At 49.6% G+C, this 14,321-nt stretch overlaps 5 protein-coding genes across 5 annotated transcripts; 2 read left to right on the forward strand and 3 right to left on the reverse strand.

Moving 5' to 3' along the window:
* Positions 1-564: 564 nt before the first annotated feature.
* LDX57_010085 (uncharacterized protein) lies at positions 565-2,963 on the reverse strand. The gene is made up of 6 exons (XM_046091830.1): positions 2,849-2,963; positions 1,999-2,801; positions 1,682-1,945; positions 1,468-1,632; positions 1,330-1,416; positions 565-1,278 (listed from the first exon to the last, which is right to left on the reverse strand). The coding sequence occupies exons 1-6, from the start codon at positions 2,889-2,891 to the stop codon at positions 1,222-1,224; spliced, it is 1,419 nt and encodes a 472-aa protein (XP_045947807.1). The 5' UTR covers positions 2,892-2,963; the 3' UTR covers positions 565-1,221.
* Positions 2,964-4,152: 1,189 nt separating this feature from the next.
* LDX57_010086 (uncharacterized protein) lies at positions 4,153-5,691 on the forward strand (the record flags this gene model as incomplete). Its single annotated transcript, XM_046091831.1, has 1 exon — positions 4,153-5,691. One exon carries the CDS (start codon positions 4,153-4,155, stop codon positions 5,689-5,691), a length of 1,539 nt encoding a protein of 512 aa, XP_045947808.1.
* On the reverse strand, positions 5,442-7,024 carry LDX57_010087 (acyl-CoA thioesterase). The gene is made up of 2 exons (XM_046091832.1): positions 6,676-7,024; positions 5,442-6,607 (listed from the first exon to the last, which is right to left on the reverse strand). Exons 1-2 carry the CDS (start codon positions 6,976-6,978, stop codon positions 5,837-5,839), a joined length of 1,074 nt encoding a protein of 357 aa, XP_045947809.1. The 5' UTR covers positions 6,979-7,024; the 3' UTR covers positions 5,442-5,836.
* A 2,098-nt stretch (positions 7,025-9,122) lies between these two features.
* LDX57_010089 (uncharacterized protein) lies at positions 9,123-13,251 on the reverse strand. Its single transcript, XM_046091834.1, has 2 exons — positions 12,820-13,251; positions 9,123-12,742 (listed from the first exon to the last, which is right to left on the reverse strand). Exons 1-2 carry the CDS (start codon positions 13,239-13,241, stop codon positions 10,795-10,797), a joined length of 2,370 nt encoding a protein of 789 aa, XP_045947811.1. The 5' UTR covers positions 13,242-13,251; the 3' UTR covers positions 9,123-10,794.
* LDX57_010088 (uncharacterized protein) lies at positions 9,188-10,257 on the forward strand (the record flags this gene model as incomplete). The annotated part of the gene is made up of 3 exons (XM_046091833.1): positions 9,188-9,255; positions 9,309-9,320; positions 9,381-10,257. 3 exons carry the CDS (start codon positions 9,188-9,190, stop codon positions 10,255-10,257), a joined length of 957 nt encoding a protein of 318 aa, XP_045947810.1.
* Positions 13,252-14,321: the final 1,070 nt, after the last annotated feature.

A 14,321-nucleotide genomic window follows, 5' to 3' on the forward strand; every position in this document is an offset into this window, starting at 1 on the left:
ATATGGCATCGATATGAAATGCATCATCGCATTACTTCATGATCCTCTGCTGGTGCCTCGAGGCTTAATTGGAAGGGATGAGTGCGCCTGAGCGTGGAAAACAAAGCAAACGCCGTAAACATAGCAAACAGGGACAAGGGCCGAAACATTCCTTGAGCTTCCAGAGGCCACGTCAGCTTCTCGGGCTTGGCGGACGAATTTTAGAGGGCTTCAGGGCGTTCAGGTGAAGGGACTGAAGACAGGGCGGCACGGGCGCTAAACCCGACGAGTCAAAAAAAATGGGTGAACACCGACATACAACAGCCGGGATTCGCTGGTGGTCACCCACCCAACTACTAACCGGCCGGCGTGTGGCTTAAGTACGGCTGAGCGGACGGGAAGCCCTGTTCTCCACACCCTGTGGTCGTATGTGGTTGGAGATAATCAGAGATGACTTGTATAGGAAGGAATTGAAACAGTTTTCTTCCTTCTGAGACATTTGCAGAAGCAGCATTGAACTCGGGCCCGGGTAATACCGAGGGACATTGTTTGCATATTACCTGATAAGGTCTAGTTTCAGTACGCAGCAAACAAATGGGTATTGGGAAGAGAGGTCAAAATGACCCCGTTATATCATTTTAACATTAATGAAGTTTTGAAAGGCTGAGAAATCGCTACCATTTGCATCATGATAAACGTAAATAGTCCCATATGGTAGCTCTCTAGCGATTTCCTCATCATTCGTTATTCAAGAACATTGCCGATGGAGAGATCGGGTTTTAGTTGTCACTATCCTAAGATTACTGCATTGTAACACTACGGACAATGTACGCATGCTGTCTTACCGTGCACCGGGAAGAGGGATAAGCAGTGTCACGTCGGCAGACGGCAAGACCCTTGGTGATACAACCTACAATTTGTGGAAACGCGAGAAACCGGTGCAAGAAATAAAGGTTCTAGAAAAGGACCTTCTCTTATGTAGATTGAGAGTTCCTTACCTTTCGGCGGACCAATGTATTGGCCAAAGCGCCTTATGGTAGGAACAATGCTCGACATGAAACTAAATGATAGGCTATATCGAGGATATCGGCCACTTGCGTGGGCAAATAGACTATAGTGGGTGGTTGCAAAGCAATCAAAATAGTTTGCATGTGTCAACCACCATAAATAGCGGCAAAAGCAAAACAGCAGAACGAAATCAGAACGAAATAGATGGAACTAAAATAAACGTCTCGTAGACAGCTAGTAGTCATCTCCCCGACTGATTACCTCCTTGCTTGTCTCCCCCAGCAAGATAGTCTAGAGTATATTAGCTTGAGACCACGTTTTGAATAATGAGTAACAGCTCACATGTTCAAACTGTGCTGAGTATGATCCCGGAGTATCAATCAAGGGCTCATAGACGTCCACCACGCCCTTGTTGACAAGATCATTCATCTACACCGATAAGCTTTTTGTTCAATCAGGGAGAAAAGGATGAGTACGTACGCCTGCCAGATAGCGCTGAACGCCAAGTCGCTCCAGGTAGCGACGGCAAAACACAATGGTGCCGAAATTGTCATTGATAGTCTTGTAAAGGGATCTGGCCGAGGCGAGAGACGAGGTAATCTTGCTGGGTGCAGAATAGCTCTTTCCATAGCCATAGACACCAGGCTAAAAAGGTGTCAGTACTGAGACTTCGGAGCGGAAAGGGGAAACATACACCGTCATACAACACGCCTCGACCCGTTGTTCCAAAAGTTTCGATGGCAAAAACTTCCCCTTCTTCCATCTTGGTCTGATCCTTGGTTTTGATAAAAGGGACGGATTTCCCAGCATGGATCTGGTATGCCTTGATGTTGTGTCCGGTGATGTTTCGCACCGGCTTCACTGGGAATGTTTTACCACCGATCTCCACCTCGTAGCTTTCCATCACTTCCTGGATGGCAGCGCTGACATCGCTGATACGGACGTCAACCCCGGAATTCTAGTTATGTTAGCCATGCTGTTGAAATGTGACAGAATTGATCATAGTCTCACCTTAATACCGGTGTTGGTGGAATCCTTCACAGCGGCGAGGAGATTGTCATAAGTTGGATCAAATGACATGGTGAATGCACTATCCACAATCCAGCCATTGATGTGGACGCCAAAATCGACTTTCATCACGTCGCTCCTGTCCAGGATAACATCCTTCTGGCCAGGATTCGGGGTCCAGTGTGCAACGCAGTTGTTCAGCGAAAGTCCGGTTGGGAACCCCAGTCCCGATTTGAGACAACTTCCCGGCTCGAGGCCAGCATTGTCGAGCAGCGCTCGGACTCCATCGTCTATACCGACCGCAATATCCGTGAGGCTCTGCCCCGGACGAGCGGTTTCTTGGGTCCAGCGTCGGACCTGACGGTGGATTTCAGCCGCTTTTCGATAGTCGTTAAAGAACGTCTCGTCGTGAAGGTGGTGACGAGACAGATATCGGGTCTCGGCGGCCGTCGTGCGAGCGGTATTCTCGTCTGCGGGTCCGTATTTCTGAACCTCGCCGGTCGGATACTGACCGCCCGGGAACAATTTACTCACGGGAACCCGTGGCGGTGAGGACTGTTTGAAGGAAGTCTTCTTCTTGGACTTCTTGCGTTTCTTTTTCTTGGAGACGCTTTCCGCGGTGGACTGCGCCGTTGCTTTGTCGGTACCATCGCCCGCGTGGTTCTCTACGCCGGTGGTGGCGGCACCCTCATCGTCGTCGTCATCTCCATTTTCATCCCCCAGACTGACATCCCCATCGCGGGACAAATGGGCGCCGCGGGGTTCGCCGCCCGTGTTATTGTTGCTGATCGAGCAGGACGAGGCATCTAGGGAGAGTAAGCACAGCCCAGACAGGACTCGAGTAACTGCATACCGTTGCCAGGGTGGCCGTTATGTTCAGGTGACTTGGATCCCATGACGACATCAAGGAAGGGACAGTTCAATGCGGTGATCGATGATGGATAAAGGATGGAAGACGGAGATCGAGATGAAAAAGTGATTGTTGCTTTATTGGCGTCTCACGCTTTGGGGGCCAAAACATCCAGGCGCTATGCCTATTCGGGACGGGAGCTGTTGCCCGCTGTTGCCTGATCGTTGCCTTAACTATGCTGCGTGTTGACCTGCCTCTTTGGGACATTCAATACAATAACAATTCATCTTCGCTTCTCTATTCAATCGCTAACATTGTAGCTTCGCTTTTACAGACTTCTGTATATGTAGGTTTGGGGACGTGGCTCCTGTCATCTCGGTTCGCTCCCCCGAGATATATATAGTTCCACCAGATTCCAAAGAGAATTAGTCCAGTCCATGCTGCTTCAAATATGATCACATCAAGTACATAATCTTGCATTCTTCAACAACACTAACTGTAGGAATTTGGGGTGCCAGGGGTAGGCTACCGAAGTGGAAGAAAAATTGAATGAATTATTGAAGCTTGCTTGAATGCTAACTAGGGGATAGAAAGGCCCTTTATATCTTCAATATCACGTGGTCTTCATGGCCGATTTCATGGCAAATACCGCTTATTTTCATGGAACCTTCCACTTCATATAAAGGTTTTCGGAACTTGCCTTTAGCGAGGGTTTGGCGGATTGCTCGAAGCACCTGATTCTTCTACACTAACTAATGGGGGTTAAGAAATCTAATGAGATAAATTTTCTTAACACCTATAGCACAAATATTCAACCTCCTGTCTTCTGTATCGCAGAGTGTGCTCGAAGACAAGTGCCCAGGCTCAAATATCAGCTGTAAGTTGTTATTGCTGTGTGTTTCTCAACCGAGAACAATTGTGCTGGCAGTGCACACTGAGCACAGGGCGAGAATGATGGGGCGAATCAAGGTCGCATGCATGAATTGGGATTGTCTTGATTGCCGCTCTTTGGACTTGATGTCTTGCAAGAGGTTGTATGACCCTGATTCAACTATACTACTTTCTAAGACATGCAGTAATATTCCGGCAATTATTGGTGGGTTTTGAAACGCCCGACAAACAATGCGGAGTGGACGCTGTGACCCAAGCCATTAGCTTGTTTATAGTTGATTAGCTCGGGTAGATCACTGAAGAATCGGTTAAATTGATCTTGAATACATAAGGGAGCTCAAGTTCAGCTATTCTGAAGAAACAGCAAATCCGAAGTTCGCTGATCAACACACACCCGGATCCTGCCAGACGTCGAAATGATCGGCCTACTCCTCGGGCTGGTCCTGCACGTCCCAGGACTCGCTGCGCAAGTCGAGGGCTCCTCGCCCATCTCCTTCACGTCAAATGGCAATCCCATCTGGTCTAACAGTTCCTGGTACTCCGGAGACCCAGCACCCTTGGTCGCTAATGAAAAGCTCTACATCATCACAGGCCGCGACACTGCTCCGCCCAACCAAAACGCCTTCGACATGAACCAATGGGGCATGTTCGTCTCCTCGTCCCCAGACCCTAAGGGCAGCGAATGGACTCTCTACCCGGAGATCGCCACCCCTGAATCTGTCTTCTCCTGGGCCGAGTCGGGATCCGCATACGCCGCCCAAGTGGTACAAGGCGCCGACGAGAAATTCTATCTCTATGCGCCAGTCAAAGAGGCCGATTCCTCCAACGAAGATCCTTTCGCGATTGGCGTCGGCGTAGCGGACTCACCTACGGGCCCGTATAAAGATGCGCACCCGTCCGGACCGATCATTTCGCAGTCTGTTCCCTCGCCTGGAAACTCGATCCAGAATATTGACCCAACGGTGTTCGTCGACGACGATGGACAGGTATACATATACTTCGGCACATTCGGAGAACTGCTCGGATACAAACTCGACTCGGACATGGTGACGGTCAAAGGCGACGTGACCCGCGTGACAAGTCTAACAGGGTTCTTCGAAGCGCCGTGGCTCATGAAGCGCAAAGACACATACTACATGCTATTCGCGGCCAACAACGCTGGCGAGGACTCTCCCTGCACGCCGACCTCTTACCACGCTTGTCTTGCGTACGGGACGGCCTCGTCCCCGCTTGGCCCGTGGACGTTCCAAGACGTTATTCTTCCGGTCGTGTCTTCGACGACGTCGCATCCCGGCGCGGTCGAGCTCAACGGAGATTGGTACCTTGTGTATCACACCGCGGACGCCGAAGGAGGGGGTCATTTCCGTCGCAGTGTCGCGTTCGATAAACTCACCTGGGACTATAGTCAGAGTCCACCGAAGATCAACACCGTTCAGCAGACCTTTGCGCCGAAGAAGGCGGCCCCGGCGACGCATAATGCTGCACTGAAGGCGGTGGCGAGCTCCGAGAATGGCACGCCGATCCAGTACTGGATTAAAGCGTTGAATGATGGGATCGTGCGCGAGACTCCGCTGCCGCCGGACTATTGGAGCTCGTATGATGGTACGGACTCGCCAGAGACGAGTACCCTGACCTATGCCTGGAATGAGACGGTCACGTTGAATGGAACTTCGATGGTGTTTTTCGCGGACCAGCCGGCCGGTTCGGACATTGGAGTTGCGCCGCCAAGGGAGTGGTATGTTGAGTATAAGGATGGGGAGGGCAAGTGGCTGAAGGCTGTTAATAAGACGGCGTATCCGCTGGAGGTAACGGATACTCCTGATGTTGTGACGTTTGAAGAGCTGGAGACCAAGTCAATTCGTGCGATCCTAGCTGCTTCGGGGTCGCAGGGACAACATGCCGGGGTGGGCGTGAAGGAGTGGGAGGCGTTGTCGACTACTTTGCAAGACTCTTGATGTGATGATGCAATAGATGTACATAGTTCTAGGCCCTATACTCTTATCGATATCAAGATCAAATTCAATAGTCTATGGCTCTATGTGTGTATATCGCGAAGTCTAATCTATAAATAACCATCTAATCTAATCTAATCAACAAGCCTCAGGCAAACCCCGGCAGGGTCATCTTATGTACATACTCCTCTATCAGCTTCTCCTCCTGATGAATGAACGGCTGGACAACGTCCAATCCACGGTCAATTTCCTCCTTAAGTCTGCCCCACTCCCCATCCTTCGCTTCAGCGCCCTTGCGCTGGGTGACGTCGCCATTCGCGTCACCATTCTCCACCGCGGTCGCGTGTCCATTGCCATTGGCAGCCACGATATCCAACAAAGGCGTGTAACCAGCCGCCTGGAACGCATCCTTCGGCGGAACGGTATACCTTCCCTTCTTCAACACGTAGCGACTAATCGAGACAGCGTACAGCTTCTTCTTCAAGGCCTCGGCATCCAACACGCGACCCTTCTTCCCGGGCTTCAGGAAATACGTGATGATGTAGATCCACTTGTTATCGTAGCTCGCCACGTGCGACTTGACCTCGTATTTCATGTAGGCGGGGATTTCGCGCTTGAAGCTGGTGTAGACGCTGCCGAGGATGAAGCCGAGAGGTCCGCGTTTGCCGTTGGCGGCGAGCTGCTTTTCGAGGAGCGCGGCGCCCTTGACGACGATGCTGGACATGAGGGCCGTTCGCGAGACGTCCAGGTCGGAGAAGTAGGTCGAGTTGGACTTGTGCATGTTGAAGTCAAGTTCCATGATCGGGGCACGCGAGTAGATGCTGACAGGGTCGAGGAGCTCGGTGCTGGGTCGCGCGGGCTGCTCCACGGCGGGGGTGATCAAGTAACCATGTTTGAAGAAGTAGCGGTAGACGCGGATCTACATGCCCAGAGCGGGAATGTTAGTATAATGAGAGATAGCTAGTGCGAAAGGGAGGGAGAACGCACATGCCAGACCATGGGAAAGGTCTTCAGGTTCAGCAAAGCGAAGAAGATGGCCGCGGCTTTCCAGAAGCCAAGGGACCCCCAGATGGAGGAGACGAACGATAAGATGGACTCCATCGGTTTATTATTGTATGTGCAGTCTAAAAACAAGCGAAGGAACGAAGATACAAAAGAAAAAGAAGGTAGGAGCGACAGTCTATATTCATAGCATGCGCGATAAGAATGAGCAGCGGCTAGCATTTCCAAAACGCCCCAGAAAAAAAATGTTGAGACCCACCACCAGCCAGACCTCGGCACTTGCGACATCGCCGCCAATAACACTGCTTAAAGCACAATCCCTTTTTTCATTTTCTCATCAGCGAGCGACCGCCGACTAATCACCGCCTATGGCCTCTTGCTGCACGTTTGGCTCTGGGATATCCGTCAGCCACGATCTCGGACAATGCAGTTGTATGGGATTTTTCTTTTCTTTTTTTTTTTTTTATACAGCCTCTAATTTACGTTGATCGGAGCAGTGAATATAATATTTCCGGACTGCAAATTTCTAGGAGAGTGACATAGCAAGTCGCGATATGATCACATTGTAATCGACATCATTCCCTTTCCCTTAGGGCTTGTTGCCGCACGTGGGAGAGATGCCTGTCATCTCACGGAAAACCTTCAGGGTTCGAATTCCCTGACCAATGGGCAAGCATACCGTAGTCATTTCGAAGTACATGCTTCGTAGGGAATTGACGGCCTAGATTTATTCCCAGGAATTATATCTTCCTTACGTAGAGCAACCCGGAGAACATGGTGAAGTCCAACCCTCTGCACGATCATTGAATATCAACTATATCAGGGCGGGTTTTGTCAGCTTTCCTCTTCACAAATATTCCAGATTTCCAATTTTGGGAGCCATGCGATGAATGTGAACGGGTTTCGCCGGATCAAAAACAACATTCCAGCGGATAGATTGTGGAATGACAGGAGAATGCATCCTCCAACGCTGTGAATATAGCAGACGAATATCTTCACTGGCATTCCCAATCCTTGCCGTACAGTCATTCATCCAGTTTCCCTTCCCTATCTATTCACCTAGACCCCCAAAGATAGTGTAGTAGTAGACCTCTTCCCCCCATAAAATCTTCCATAAAATCTTCTTCTTTCCTACATCTCACCATTTCATGATTATTTCAGATCAGTCCAATAAAAGATGAGCTGACGGTATGAGCCAATCTGATTAAGGGCGTATGTAGCGTTCCCTTGGTAATTCTCGTTGCTTGTCTGACTCTAGTTGCGAAAGACGAGGAACAGAGACAGATGCACCTTTTGCTGGAAAAGAGGCCATCACCAACGCCACTGCGAGCTGTATTGGGGCATGCGGGCCGAGGTATGTACCATTCTGACTGACCATATCAATGACGCTTTCGTTGCTGACAGTATCTCAGGGCCGCCGCCGGATGGAAGTTGGATAGTCCAGCCACAAAGACAGGATAACTGACTAACCACGGCTATGGTGGCCATGGCTGGCTCCCCGTGAGTCTTTTTTCTACCTTCGGGTTGGGTTTGATCACTGGTCTGACTTGATACTGGAAGTACCAGCAGCAGCTACAACTGCAGCCACCACCACCACAACAACTGCAGCAGCAGATTGAACAGCTGTAGCAGAACCAGACCCAGACCAGAGCCTGGGCCCGAAGTAAGCACCGTTTAAATCCGTGGTCCGAAAAGGGATACTAACGAATGCCTGTGTTTAGCCTGAGAGTGCCGGCAATGTAAGCACCTACTTTGTCTTGGCTTTGCCTCTTCATTACTTTGGGTCACAAAGCTAACGGATGTCCAAAAAATAAAGCTTCCGCACCAACATGTCTATGTGTAAGCTTTTGCAGATATCCCGTCTGATTTCATGTTGTGCTGACGAAATCGGTTCCAGAGTGGGCGGTTTCTTTTGTTTTTTCTTTTTTTCTTTCTTTTTTCTTTTTTTTTTTAACCATGGGCTGGGCCCTCTCGTCTTTTGTGTTTCCATTAAAAAAAAAAACCGGAGGCAAAAAAGGAGTGGGATATGGGGTGACCGATCTTAGGAATGAAACTTGTTGTACGAGTAAGCTTGTGTCATGCTTTCGGATAGACCCAAGGATACGTTCAGATTGAGATCGAATGGCTGCTTTTCCTCAAACCGGGACCGGGTTCTTCATGACATCAATAGTCTATATAGGAAAGCTGGAAACCTGGCAATGATATACCATGAGCGCATTGTACAACATCGGCATTTGCTAAGAACCCTATGGTAGACTTTCAACGAAACCGGGCGCCACAACCGCGTAATAGGATCCATGGATCTCTTACCAAAAGCGGAGAGTCGGTGTCTGTCACTTGCAGAGCCCGGAATCCTCTTATTTAAGGGAGGAGGTAATGGACTAAGATTTCGAGTTTTCACCGAAGGCAATGCATTGTTCATTATGTCTCAAGTCCGAAAGTTTTGTTTACAAATAGCGCACGTTCTGAACGCCCTGGAACATCGAAGGTTGCCAAAATGTGGGATTATTTTGATGATAAATGCGTCTTAATCACCGGAGGATCTGGCTTCTGGGGACGGCCATTGTATATCGGCTAGTGACTCGCACGACCGCTTCTCCTATTTACTTACTGTGCAGGGGAGGACGAGGGTCAGTTTTCTGTTCAAGATACTTGCTTGATGCAGCAAGACTAACGGTTACATGTGTTAGAGCCCTCTATTCTAAATGGCGGAAATTGCTGCCAACGCCATTCGCAGACAGACTCTGCGAATCGGACCGTCTTATCGTTCTGGATGGCGACATAACCAAGCCACATGTCGGATTATCCGACTCCCAGGTCGATATTGTTCGACAAGATGTGCAGATCGTTATCCATGCGGCATCTTCAATCAACCTCACGTCCAACCTAACCACCCTAACACCGACGGTTATCAGAGCCACAGAAACAGTAGCCAAGTTTGCCCTCACATGTCGGGCCTTGACTCGCTTTGTCTACGTTTCGAGTGCATATGCAAACGCACACCTAGGTCCTCGCAGCGAAGCAATCGACGTCCCAATTTACGAGAAGGTCTACAATCCTTGCCAGCAAGACACCGCTCTGACCGAGTGGAAGGACGTGCAAAATATTGGCACCAGCTGGGTATACGAAGCAGAGGACTATCCATGGGCATACGCCTATGCAAAGCATCTCACCGAGAGACTATTGTCCCAATGGTTCGGTGACGCCAGCACAGCAGGAACGTTGCTCATCATCCGACCCTCGATCGTTGGCCCAGCACAAAAGGTTCCCTACCCCGGATACTGCGTTCCAAGCTCGACACCATCGACGTCAGCCGCAGCGGCAATTCTCTTGAGCACAGATCCAGAAATGAGGATCACGACCCGAAGCCCGAATCCCGATGCCGAGATCCATATGGACGAAGTCCCGGTCGACGTTGTTGCAGATCGCCTTCTCAGCCATCTAGCTGTCGGAACAACCGGTTGCGTCCATGCAGTAAGCGGAGAACGAGCGCGGATGAAATATCTCGAGTGGTGGGAGTCGATTATGCAGCTTCGTCAGATCCCGTGGAAGTTGAAGCGTACATGAAAATACGAAAACTGGAAAACACCCAATCAGCATCGGATTTCTCGACTCTGGGTGGCGTTTGGAAGTTCATTCTGCTTCTCCGAGGATCGAACTCTGGCGATTAGTGAGGAGTTAGTCCGGAACAGAGACTGCGCGGATCTACAGCTTTTCACGACAGTTCACATGGACAGACAGCTGTTAGGACGAACGGAGCATCTTCGAACTACCATGGATCAGATGGCAGCGAACAATCCTAAGATTGCCGAAACTGTTCGGACTTATTATCGCGATTTCGGACGAAAAGAGCCCGCGAGTATAGGCTTAAGTGCCCGGCTGTAACCCATCATGGTCAGTAACATACGTATAAGCTGTGAAACATCCCGCGGGCGCCGTGATTTCAAAGTTTTGAACAAGCCATGCAACGAGAGTCTGGTATTACGTTATCAACTTGGTCGTCAATCAGCTAGCTATGATCAATAATTAAATCGATGGCAGTTTAGAAAAAAATCATCACTCATTACAATGAAACAGTCTCTTCCACCCGCATACCGACCGTTGTCACACCACGGGTACCTTCTCCAGCAAGGGCATATTATCCGTAGCAGGAGAAAGTCCCTCGGGCGCGTCCCAAAAGCACCCATCAGAGCTAGAGCCACTATTGGGCTCTTTATATGACTCACTCAGGTCAGAATTAACACGCAAGGAGAGACACGGGATAAAGCCAGATTCCATTAGCCTCACTGAGCTCTCTCCCTCAGTTGGCATCTGGTTAATGATACTCAATAAGTCGTCAAATGCAAAGGCAAGGTCCTCTGTCAGGTCGGGTCGTTGACGTAAACGATTACCGAAATCTCCCAGTGTATACTGTTTGTCATATTTCATACGGAAATGATCAGTGGCCGCCAGAATGCGAATCGTTTCCAGATCTGCATAGAGTGCAGCGATCTGTAGTAGATGCGGTCCCTTCAGCCGCGGACAGACAGAATACTCGTGCCATCGATCCAGAATCAGCCGTAGAACATTGTGGCTGTTATATGTGATCGCGGTGGTTAGAGGACTCGATCCATCGGCGGAAAGAGCGTTAATGTTCGCACCGTATTCGAGTAATAGCATGGCGAAGCTAGCGTTGTCGGTCCGCGCCGCGTGGATGAGTGAGGTCTTGCCATCCGTTCCACTCGAGTCCACATCCGCGCCAAAGTCTAGCAGACTCTTGAGAAGTAAAACGTCAGTGGCATTGCGAGCCGCACAATTGAGAGGGCTACCCTTCTTTTCACACCCGGGTTTTTGAAAGTCCGTAAGTGCGCCGGCTTCTAGCAATAGGCGAACGGCGACGGTGTGGCCCTGTGATGCGGCATTCGACAGGGGACCAGATAATTGAACATCCATAATGTTTGGATCTGCACCGTGGCTCAGCAAGGTGACGATTGCACGAGTGTCCCCTTTGGCGGCTGCCCATGCTAACGGTGTGCGACCCATTGCATCTGGTATATTGATGTCGCCTGGGTTCTGAGCAATTTCATCCTCAAGATTGTGCATTGACAAACCCAGGACAATCTTATGAGTCTTTGTATATCCAGCGTCATCAATAAAGTCTTCATAATAGCCGCCCTTTGTAATAGTATGGAGTGCGTCGGAGGCAGCGTCCGAAAGTCCACCTTCCAGAAGAAAGTGACACGCCTTATTCCGTGGGCTATTGTCACTTGCTGCAATTGGTCGATAATCCGCATCGGCACCTGCATGTATTAGGAACTTGCAGGTTTCATATTGCTTTCCATAAAGAGCCCATCGCAGAACGGAGTACCCTCGAGTAGTGCTGACATCACGAGGAGAAGCCAGTCCCTTGTCGAAGAGATACTTTAGGCCATCAATATCGCCATTTAGTGCAAAGCTAACACACTGTGCCGTATCGGGGACTCGTCTCATGGTGTCCAATTGCAACAAAGTCCCAATATTGGGCTGATAACCAATCTGAAGACGCACAATCGCCGATGACAAAAAGCCCAACGGAAACCAATATTCCATATTCACTTGGCTGGCGCGTGACTTCCGGCACGTAGTAACGCTACACTTCGGGCTGAAAAGTGGCAGCCCAGCATAGCCCACGAACAGCCTTCCGAGGACACGATTTAACAGGGCTGGACTACTCGACTTTTGCTGCAAGTGACAAGCGCACGGGCATCCCGACCGGCATGTTACGACAAATGGCGTGACACGAACTCCCACAGCTTCTGGTTGAGTTGGTGTCGTGTAGACCTCCTTTGTATACGGTGATGGCCTTTCTTTCCGACCAGTAGACATGTCGTATGTCGAGCCCACTTGCTTTAGTTGGCTAGCTTGGACTTGACTTGCTTGTGATTGAAGCATCTCTTCGACTCGAGCGATACGCTCATCAACTGCGGCAAGACCCCTGAGAAAACAGTCCTTCAAGGCAACTTGCTGATGTGAAGATTCCAGTGCGACAGTAGAGATTGCCTCTATGTCTAGTCGTATCTTCATCATGTCTTGTCTGTCGCGAGTCAGCACGTGCTTCCGTTATGCCATTCCAGCTGCGGTGGTCTTCTGGCCATCACGTTGTAAACATACGAGTTTGAGGCACCAAGAATGATATTCAAGTTTGCCTTGACGGTCCTGATATCTTCCTGGAGTGCCTGCAATCTGCCTTGTTCTTTGCGCCACGCGTGCGCCCGGAAGATGGAGACTCGCGAGGCGCGACATGCCGCGTTTAGCTGATTGACGATATCCCTTATCTCAGCCAGCTTGTTATCAGCCTGTTTTAGAATATGCGGGATAGCGGAAAGCTTGCTTTCCGGTAAACAAGCCCGGTCGTTTACGAGTAAGGAAATCTGAAAAAGAACATAGTTCAGGTCGGCTACCTCATTGTTTACCGCATGAAGCCGACCGGGTAAATTTTGACAAAGGGACCGCAGGTCTGAAAAAGCGGAGCATGTTTGGGCAGCTAGAGTTGCGATCGCGAATACACTTGTACTGATGGACAGTGGATCCATGGTGTTTTTGGGGATGGACCGGAGTCGAAGAGGCTGTGGGGAGGCTGGCATACTTAACCGCTCTTATCTGCTGCCGCTTTATCTGATTTCTCGGCTCGGAGACGGCCCGGCGCTTCCCGGCGTGGGCGCTTCCGTGGAAATAACCAGGGCGGTTTAGTGTACTTATGAATCGTATCATCATGTGAAATCAAACGCTTCGAAAGCTCAATTTCCAGTGTCAGTATCTTCAAGCTTTGTTCTCGATATTGCTTGTTGATCACTTGAGTCCTTGCAACATTCTCTCTCTCTATTTTGGCTCCCTTTTCTTGCCTGTCATCTCCTGGCGTACAAACCACCTCACATGAGTGCCTCGTGTAACTCGGCTTATGCTGGCAAATTCAGATTTCATTTTAGCTGACTGCTCTAGAACTCCGAACAATGATAAGTAAAATCATGGTTTTCTGGGAGGTTCAATCCCATTGACTCGGGCTCTGGCGCAACATATATTATGGATGCTGTTGTGGTTTTCGATGCATTTTCTCGTTTTTCCAAACGCTCGGTCAACATAGCTCCTATTTTCTTTCTTTCTTTCTTTCTTTCTTTCTTTTTACCTTGATTTTTCAGAAGAATGAGTCCCAATTTTTCTGTCTACACTGTATTGTCTACTCCATAGGAAAAACCCGGAGGCGGAATGGCTCAATGATGCAGTGCAGCAGTATTGGATATCACAATTCATTGGCACAGGCTAAGCGCCGCTAAATGGTTACCCCACAAATATACGGCCACTGAGTGGTGAATGCATGTTACACTAGCTAAATCAGGCTATGCGCCTTCAGAGCACTCAATTGATTTGCCCCAGCGCCCACCTGGGGCTGTGTTGTGCCTCTCAGGATTATTGTTATTGCGGCTTACAAGTGGGGCTATTTACCTAGGCCGGCATTAGACCCATAATAGTTGAATACGGTGTTGTTGCATCGCAATTACCCCTCTCCTAATTTCAAAGGTCCATGTTGTTCGTTTTCATCTAGCTATCCGGAATACACAAACCTATCTCTAGGCTGTCACGTATCTTCGAATATGCGATTTGCTCACGAGTTTCAT

The sequence above is a fragment of the Aspergillus melleus genome (assembly GCF_016097325.1).
Source record: "Aspergillus melleus strain CBS 546.65 chromosome Unknown contig6, whole genome shotgun sequence".
Lineage (NCBI taxonomy): Eukaryota > Fungi > Ascomycota > Eurotiomycetes > Eurotiales > Aspergillaceae > Aspergillus > Aspergillus melleus.

What these genes read in the sequence shown, in the direction of transcription:
- LDX57_010087 (XM_046091832.1), bottom strand. Translation starts at nt 6,978, where the DNA reads ATGTCGCAAGTGCCGAGGTCTGGCTGGTGGTGGGTCTCAACATTTTTT. An exon ending in CCTTTCCCATGGTCTGGCAT is followed by an intron (nt 6,608 to 6,675) that starts GTGCGTTCTCCC and finishes CTGGGCATGTAG; the next exon opens with ATCCGCGTCTACCGCTACTT.
- LDX57_010089 (XM_046091834.1), bottom strand. Translation starts at nt 13,241, where the DNA reads ATGGATCCACTGTCCATCAGTACAAGTGTATTCGCGATCGCAACTCTA. An exon ending in ATTCTTGGTGCCTCAAACTC is followed by an intron (nt 12,743 to 12,819) that starts GTATGTTTACAA and finishes GACTCGCGACAG; the next exon opens with ACAAGACATGATGAAGATAC.
- LDX57_010085 (XM_046091830.1), bottom strand. Translation starts at nt 2,891, where the DNA reads ATGGGATCCAAGTCACCTGAACATAACGGCCACCCTGGCAACG. An exon ending in CCACCAACACCGGTATTAAG is followed by an intron (nt 1,946 to 1,998) that starts GTGAGACTATGA and finishes TAACATAACTAG; the next exon opens with AATTCCGGGGTTGACGTCCG. An exon ending in TTCAGCGCTATCTGGCAGGC is followed by an intron (nt 1,417 to 1,467) that starts GTACGTACTCAT and finishes TTATCGGTGTAG; the next exon opens with ATGAATGATCTTGTCAACAA.